The 9,519-nt window shown below is 42.2% G+C and overlaps 1 protein-coding gene across 5 annotated transcripts in view; it reads right to left on the reverse strand.

The window, feature by feature from the left end:
• Window positions 1–232: 232 nt before the first annotated feature.
• LOC143278072 (uncharacterized) overlaps window positions 233–9,519 on the reverse strand; it is a 50,937-nt gene continuing 41,650 nt past the window's right edge. For all 5 annotated transcript variants that reach the window (XM_076583103.1, XM_076583100.1, XM_076583102.1 and 2 more), the window contains 5 exons: window positions 7,666–7,725; window positions 6,457–6,817; window positions 3,348–3,478; window positions 2,336–2,364; window positions 233–1,534 (listed from right to left, as the gene is read on the reverse strand). In XM_076583103.1, the coding sequence (XP_076439218.1) occupies window positions 2,351–2,364; window positions 3,348–3,478; window positions 6,457–6,817; window positions 7,666–7,725 (566 nt within the window). In that variant the 3' untranslated portion in view covers window positions 233–1,534; window positions 2,336–2,350. The remainder of the gene's footprint in view (window positions 1,535–2,335; window positions 2,365–3,347; window positions 3,479–6,456; window positions 6,818–7,665; window positions 7,726–9,519) is intronic.

The following is a 9,519-nucleotide window of genomic DNA, read 5'->3' on the forward strand; positions in this document are numbered from 1 at the left end:
TCTGTCATTCTGTCAGATGGATACCCCGGTCTGTCTGTTACTCTGCCTGTCGTTCTGTCACATACAAGAACAGCCCTTATGTGCACACACAGACACACATATTTGCACTCACACATACGCAAGCACGCACACTCGCTCATATTCGCATATATGTATACACACACACGCACACGCACGCACACACACACACACACACACACACACACACAGAGAAACACACCAAAAAGACAAATTAATGTTTGATTGTGATTTTATTTTGGACTGCTCCCCTCATTGCGTGCAGTGGTAATCTGGTAAATTCACAATCTTCTGTCAACACTGATTTACAACCCACTGTCAACACTGATTGACAATCTTCTGTCAACACTGATTGACAACCCACTGTCAACACTGATTTACAGTCTTCTGTCAACACTGATTTACAACCCACTGTCAACACTGATTTACAATCTTCTGTCAACACCGATTTATAATCTTCTGTCAACACTGATTGACAATCCTATGTCAACACTGATTGACAATCTTCTGTGTGAACATTGATTGACAATCTTCTGTCAACACCGATTTACAACCCACTGTCAACATTGATTGACAATCCTCTGTCAACACTGATTGACAATCCACTGTTAACACTGATTGACAATCTTCTGTCAACACTGATTTAGAACCCTCTGTCAACACTGATTTACAACCCACTGTCAACAATGATTTACAATCTACTGTCAACTGAGGTTTACAATTTACAGTCAACTTTGTTTTATAATCAACTGTAAAAACCAATTTACAATCCATTGTTAACACGTGATTCACAACACACTATCCTGTAAATTTACCACCCACCGTCTAGTTTACAATCCAGTGTCAACTATGATTTACAAGCCACTATCAACACTGATTTGTAATCCACTGTCAAATAAGATTTACAACCCATCGGATAACATTTTCTATCCACTGTTAACTGGGACTGAGAATCCTTTTTTTTTCTTTTTCTTTTTTTTAACAAGATTTACACTTCACCATCGGCTGAGATTTGAAATCCACTGTTAACAAAGATTACAATCCATTCATCACCACAGTACACAGCGAGGCCAGGAGAAAATAATAACACCAAAAATACCACGAAAAATAAAACAAAACAAAACAAAACAAACATCTCCACCATCAACCCGCACCCCCCTCCTCCCCCCTAAAAAAAAAAAAAAAAAAAAAAAAAAAAATCACACCAACAGAACCCAGTGATGAAGATGATAATGATTATTATTGTTACCCCCTCAAAAAGGAAGCTGCGAACATAATTATAGATCAGAGACAAAATAAAGCATTCTTCACACGTTTTTCCACAAATAATTTATGTCCACAATGATCGATGACATAATATGCCACGATTGATGAGCGGCCATTCTGCTGACAAACTGTGGTGGAGAGATCAGCTTCCGGTGAAGAATTTGTCATCTCCCCTTTTACCCATGGTCTAATGACGACAGCAATTTTTGTGTTCTCAAGTGACGTGTGATGGTGACAGCAGTATGATGTCCTAGTGGAGACAAAAGTGAAAAACTATTTTATGGACTGTGTTATGTTGTATTGAAGTGTGACAAAAGGTGCAGTTTAAAAAAAAAATTTTTTTAATAGTTTTTTTCTTTTATCAGTAGTAGTTGTAATTGTATTCGTAGCAATAGTAGTAGTGGTGGCGGTAGTTGTACTGGTTGTAGTAGTAGTTGTGGTAAAAGTATAGAATTACAGTGTGTGTGTGTGTGTGTGTGTGTGTGTGTGTGTGTGTGTGTGTGTGTGTGTGTGTGTGTGTGCGCGCGCGCGCGCGCGCGCGCGTTTGTGCATATATACGTATTTTACTTCTCCCTCTCTCTCTCTCTCTCTCTCACACACACACACACACACACACACACACACACCAACAACACACACGTACTCTCATAACTAAAAATACATGTGGAGATGGAGTGAGACATATAGAGAAGAAAAGACGGACGCAATAGCCGAGTGGTTGAAGCGTTGGACTTTCAATCCAGGTTGAGGGTCCCGGGTTCGAATCTCAATAACGGCGCCTGGTGGGTAAAGAGTGGGGATTTTTCCGATCATATGCGCAGACATGCTAGTACCCGAACCCCCTTCGTGTGTATACTCAAGCAGAAGATCAAACACACACACAAGAACACACCCAGCATGCACACCCCCGAAAACAGAGTATGGCTGCCGACAAGGCAGGGTAAAAATGGTCATACACGTAAAAGCCCACTCGTGTCCATATGAGTGAACGTGGGAGTTGCAGCCCACGAACGAAGAAGAAGAAGATAAAGAAGGAGAAGAAAAAACGTACCATCTCATTATCCATTTAACCCGCGAGAGCTGCAATAAGAAAGGAAAACATTTTTTATGGGGGTGTTCACGGATCACTACGCTACTTTTAAACAAACATTTTCATTTAAAGAAGGAGGTGATATGATAAACATTTAAATTAGATCTGTTGTGACAAAGCGATGAACAAAGTCGAAAGGAAAGAGAGAGCAAGAGAGAGAGAAACAGACAGACAGACAGACATACAGAGAGAGAGAGAGAGAGCAAGAGACAGCAAGAGACAGAGACATACAGAGAGAGAGACAGAGAAAGAAAGACAGAGACATACAGAGAGAGAGAGGAGAGAGAGAAGATATTTACCAAAGTCGACAAAGTTAGAGACAAAAAGAAAAAAGAAAAAAAAGTGAATAATTCCATGAAGCTGAGAGAATGAAAAATGTGTGCGTGTCTGCGCGAGATAGAGAGATGGAGTCAGACGGGCAGACAGATGGACAGACAGATGGACAGACAGATAGAAAGGAGATAAAGAGATTGACAAAGTCGACGAGAGAGAGAGAGACAGAGACAGGGACAGAGAGACAAAGAGAGAGTGTGAAAGGCGTGTTACTGCTATTGCAACTACTGCTATTGTTACTGCTGCTCCTGGCATTCCTCATGCTGCTGCTACTTACACTTCTACTATTTCTACTGCTGCTGCTACTATAACCACCACCACTATATTCGACACACTATCAATTCCTCCCTCCACACACACACACACACACCACACCACACACCCTACACACACACACACAAACACACACACACACCACACCACACCACACACCCCTACACACAGACACACACACACACCACATCACACCCCCTACACACACACACACACACACACACACACACGCACGCACACACACACGCACACCACCACCGCCACACCCCCTACACACACACACACACACCACACCACACCACACCACACCACACCACACACCCTACACACACACACACACACACACACACACACACACTCAACTCACAGAGCAAGCTGCCAAACCCCCCGCCAGCCCCAGCAGTGCCCGTGGAAGGCCCCATGACAGAGTTGAGCAGGGCATCCATGCCCCCGGTGCCCCCTGGCTTGGTCGATGTGCCCGTGCCCAGACCAAGCAGACTGGAACCGCGAAGACAGACACAGAGACAAACGGATACTAGTCGTGTATTGGCCATTGCTCCTCATGATGGGAGTGCGGGTAAACAATCAGTAAACATAATTATTATCAAATCAAAATCATTCAGCAGTCTGCCATAAGTCTTTCAAAAACAGCAACAGATCGAAACTTGAATGTTTTGTACAAATAAATCCAGGAGACAAAGTCAAAATAAAAAAAATGTTTTAATTGTCAGGCCTCTGGCCCATGATAACAGGATTAATTAATCAATTAAGTTTCTAGAACAGAGAGAGAGAGAGGGGGGGGGGGATTTATTCATTTAGGACACGGGTCATTAAGAACAAGGGATGATAATAAAATGTCAGATGTCATTATGTCAATTAATTAAGTTTCTAGGACAGAGAGAGAGAGAGAGAGAGGGGGGGGGGGGGTATTCATTTAGGGATGATAATAAAATGTCAGATGTCATTATGTCATTGTAGCTGTCAGTGTCTATACCATTGCCTTCACAACTTGATAACGAAATCACGGATTGAGGACAATACTGTTTCTTTTAACTGAACGTTCTATATGAATACAACATGACATTGCGTGTAACACCATTATAAGAAGATGCTATAACAAAAAATCAATATGTGAACAAACATGGCAGTTCATGATGTTTCTTTGAAATAAGTCTTACACGAAAACCATTCCACACAGGGCATTTCAAACAAAACAAAATAACCTTTATCTTCATTTCACTCCTTGCAAAAATGTTTCGATTCCTCTCAATGATCAACATTTTAATGGTTGTACCTGTGCATTTTGATTCGTGGAGACAGAGAGCGAGACAGGAACTTTAACTAACACTTCTGACATTTTATTGTCATTAGCTGAAAGGGTCTGTTGATAAGGCCAATAAGCTGGACAAGGCTCACTTCTCATCATTATTACTACATGTGTACGAGGGCTCGACGCTCGGATTTTGTCAAAGACTGACATAAGCTTACAGTTGGGCCAACAGCAAAGTAAGAGCTGTACGATTCAAGGTTTCTTTGCTGCAATGGGAATTATTCACAGTTTAGTCTTTTTTTGAGGACTAAGACTCTCAAACTAGGAGGCAAGACTGTACTGGTTTTTAGCGCTGCAGCCTTGGGGCAAGTTGGCCTTTGGGAAGCACCCCAACGCCGACTGTTCAAAAGCCGTCTTGGCCGAGAGAGTGGATATGTAACTTGGGCAAGACATTCTCTACAATATCAAATTCTAGCCTTGATATTGGAGACAGCAGTTGCCTCCTCTGATGGTGATAGTCAGCCAGGACTGACCGTCATACAAGTGCACCCCAACACACTCTGCTCGTCCAGCAGTACCAAAATCTGACCTCTTTATACCACACCCTGACAGTGCATTAAAGAATGTGTGTCCCCATAGCATTAGTTCTCTAATATTCCATGTAATAGTACTATTTTATAGTATTCACCTGATAACATTACATTCTGATATTTACGTCGTAATATTTATTCCCTCACAATATTTACCTTGTAACGTGAGCGCTTCTTAATATGTACCTCATAATATCAATGCCTCATATAACCTCATAACATTTATCTTATTGCCTAACAATCTCAACCCCATATCTGCCTCGTATGAATACCTAATAAAACCAATGCCTCCTTCTAATACCCAATGAAACATGCGCTCTAAAATGTAACTCATATTAGTACCTCATGATAATATCTACATCACAATATCAGCGCCTGATGATATTACTTGATCGTATCTATATGTCCCATACCAGTGCCTCATAACGTTACCTTGTTATATTTACCTCAACATATCTCGTTCATAATATTCACCTCATAACATATTCATCAAAACATTTACCTCGTGCTGTTCACCTCAAAATGATTACCTGATAGCGTTTACCTAAAAATAATTACTTCGTGATATCAACCTAAAAAGGTTTGCAACAAAATATTTACTCATGATATTCGCTAAAAGTATTTACCCAATGGTAGCCACTTAAAGATATTTTCCTACTGATATTCACTTCAAAGTATTTATTTTACGATATTCACTGAATAATATTCATCCCTCAAAACATCACCCTTTAAAACAGTTAATCCATGATATTCACCTCAAAATGATGAAAATTTTCACCCCAAAATATCAAAATATTCATTTCCCAATGATTTACCTTATCATATTCACATTAAAAACAACACACCCAGATATTCAACTCTAAAGGTCCATCCCAAGATATTCACCCCCAACACATTCACCCCATAATATTCACCTAAAGATTCACAAACACATAGTCCACCTTCAAACACACACATATTCACTCCCTAAAATATCCACCCCAAAATTATTCGCCTCGTAATATTCTCTCCGCAAAATATTCACCTCATTCAACTCACAAATGTTCACCCACAAAATACTCACCTCATGATATTCACCTCAAACATATAAATCTCGAAAACATATTCACCCCAAAAATACTCAGAGGCACACACACACACACACACACACACACACACACACACACACGACATTCACCCCGCCCCCAGGCATGGTCACCCCCCAAATATTTACACGCACTGAAAATATTCACCACCCAAAATATATACACCACATACTATTCACAGCAACATGTCCAAACCCCAATGGTATTCACCTCATAACATTATATTTACCCCTGAAAACATACCCCTCCACTCCATTCCCCCACCCTAAGAAAATACAGAAATATTCACCTCAACGTATCCCCACCACCCTAAAACCTACCCCTCCACCCTATGAAATATTCACCTCAACATACTGCCGGCACGCTAAAACAGCCACCCCCATCCTAAAAAATATTCACCTCATCATATTACCGGCACCCTCAAACATCACTCCCACCCCTGAAAAATATTCATCTCATCATATTGCTGGCACCCTCAAAAATGCCCCCCACCCCTCCTCCCCACCAACCCCCACCATAAAAAATATTCACCTCATTATATTGCCGCCACCAGCAGACGTCGCTGGGGCAGGCGCAGCAGCGCCCCCTCCCGTCAGCGCTCCCAACATGGAAGACAACCCCGCTCCGCCGCCAGAGGGCATGGCCATGGATCCCATGGAGCTCATGGGATTGGATCCCATCATGCTAGCCAAGGGATTACTACCAGCCATCATGCTGGCCATGGGATTGGATCCCATCATGGCGGCCATAGGATTAGATCCCATCATGCCGGCCATGGGATTAGATCCCATCATGCTGGCCATGGGATTGGATCCCATCATGGCGGCCATAGGATTAGATCCCATCATGCTGGCCATGGGGTTCCCGCCTCCACCTCCGCCTTTGGTGGCCTCTGTGAGGGGTTTATGGAACAGGTTGAAGTGTTAGATAAGTGTGTGGTACTGTGGTTAGTATTGAATGGTTTGAAGCTGAAGTGATAGACGTGTGTGTGTGTGTGTGTGTGTGTCATTGTGGTTAGTAATGAATGGTTTGAAGCTGAAGTTTCAGAAGAGTGTATGGTATTGTGGTTTGTTGTATCATTGAACAGTTTCAACCTGAAGTGTTAAAGGGTTGTGTGGTATGGTAACTGACAGTTCGTTAGTTTATTGAATTGTATCATGCTGAAGTATCAGGAGAGTGTGTGGTATTGTATGATGAAAGGTCTGTTGGTTTGAATAGTTGACGCTGAAGTATTCAGTGGAAATGTTTCCTTGTTGTTTGAGGAATGTGAGAGACCCAGACAGACAGACAGACAGACAGAGACTGCCAACACACATGATCACAATAAAAAGGAATGGAGATGATTACGATGATCTTATTTCGACAACTTATGACGACGATGGTCATGAAAAGGACAACGATGGTGATGATGATAACGAGTGTCGACCCAACACGTTCTTAGTGACAGCCACATGGATGATGATGATGTCGACGATAATGATGACGACGATGACAATGATGACGATGACCATGATAACGACAATAACGACTGCTATTACCACCACTATTATGATGATGACGATGACGATGATGGGGATGATGATGACAACGACAACGACGGCGACTGCAACAATAAGGATGATGATGATGATAATGACGACGACAACGATGATGATGACGACAACGGAGATGCTGTTGACCACGTTAATGAAGACGTTAAAAACTGACGAGGACAGCGATGACGATGAAAAGTATACTCACTGGTCAGCTGCTGGATGAGCATGATGGGCAGCAGCATCTCCATCCCTTCAGGGATGTCCCCTGTCACAGACAACACGTAGGGAATGTACCCTGTCACTTTGTATTGTATTGTATTGTATAACTCTTTTTGTCTCAGCTGATTTCTCTGTGTGAAATTGGGGCTGCTTTCCCCAAGGAGAGCGTGGCGTCCCTACACTGACAGCGCCACCCATTTTTTTGCATTTTTTTTTCCTGCCTGCATTTTATTTGCTTTCCTATAGAAGTGGATTTTTCTACAGAATTTTGCCATGGACAACCCTTTTGTTGCCGTGGGTTTTTTTACGTACGCTAAATGCATGCTGGACACGGGACCACGGGTTATCGTCTCATCCGAATGACTAGCGTCCAGACCACAACTCAAGGTCTAGTGGAGGGGGAGAAAATACTGACGACTGCTGGTGTGATTCGAACCAGTGCATTCAGATTCTCTCGCTTCCTAAGCGGACGGTTACCTCTTGGCCATCACTCCACTCACAGACAACAAGAAAGGGATATCCCCTGTCACAGACAACAAGAAAGGGATATCCCCTGTCACAGACAAACAAGAAAGGGATATCCCCTTTCACAGACAACATGAAAGGGATGTATCCTGTCACAGACAAACAAGAAAGGGATATCCCCTGTCACAGACAGCATGAAAGGGATATCCCCTGTCACAGACAGCATGAAAGGGATATCCCCTTTCACAGACAAGAAAGGAATGTATCCTGTCACAGACAACAAGAAAGGGATGTATCCTGTCACAGACAATAAGAAAGGGATATCCCCTGTCACAGACAAACAAGAAAGGGATATCCCCTGTCACAGACAACAAGAAAGGGATATCCCCTGTCACAGACAACAAGAAAGGGATATCCCCTGTCACAGACAACAAGAAAGGGATGTATCCTGTCACAGACAAACAAGAAAGGGATATCCCCTGTCACAGACAACAAGAAAGGGATATCCCCTTTCACAGACAACAAGAAAGGGATATCCCCTGTCACAGAAAACAAGAAAGGGATATCCCCTGTCACAGACAACATGAAAGGGATATCCCCTTTCACAGACAACATGAAATGGATACCCCCTGTCACAGAAAACAAGAAAGGGATATCCCCTGTCACAGAAAACAAGAAAGGGATATCCCCTGTCACAGAAAACATGAAATGGATATCCCGTCACAGAAAACAAGAAAGGGATATCCCCTGTCACAGAAAACATGAAATGGATATCCCCTTTCACAGACAACAAGAAAGGGATATCCCCTTTCACAGACAACAAGAAAGGGATATCCCCTGTCACAGAAAACAAGAAAGGGATATCCCCTGTCACAGAAAACAAGAAAGGGATATCCTCTTTCACAGACAAAAAGAGGAAAGAAAGGCTGAAGGCCTCACAGCCTTTACCGACAATGTAAGACAATGTAATCGGTTGTTGTTTTTTTCTTATTATTAAAAAAAAAAAAAAAAAAAAAAGATATTCAGTCGTGTCCGACTATGACCATTAGACCTGCAGAGGAGACAACTGCTGTCCAAACTATATGGGCAAGAATTTGATTATAGTGAGAGAGTTGTCTTGCCCAAGTTACATCCCTGCATTTTCGGCCAAGACGATTTCAGGACAGTCGGTGTTGGGGTGGTTCTCAAAGGCCAACTAGACCCTAAGGCTTTATAATTGTAATTATATACTACTACTACTACTACTACTACTAACAACAACAACAACAACAATAAGAATGATAATAGTAATCATCATCATCATCATCATAATCATGATCATAATAGGCTAATGGTAACAACAGTAGGTCAAAAGGGCGCTTTTGAACACCCCAAA

Source organism: Babylonia areolata, chromosome 35 (assembly GCF_041734735.1).
Source record: "Babylonia areolata isolate BAREFJ2019XMU chromosome 35, ASM4173473v1, whole genome shotgun sequence".
In the NCBI taxonomy this organism is placed as follows: Eukaryota; Metazoa; Mollusca; class Gastropoda; order Neogastropoda; family Buccinidae; genus Babylonia; species Babylonia areolata.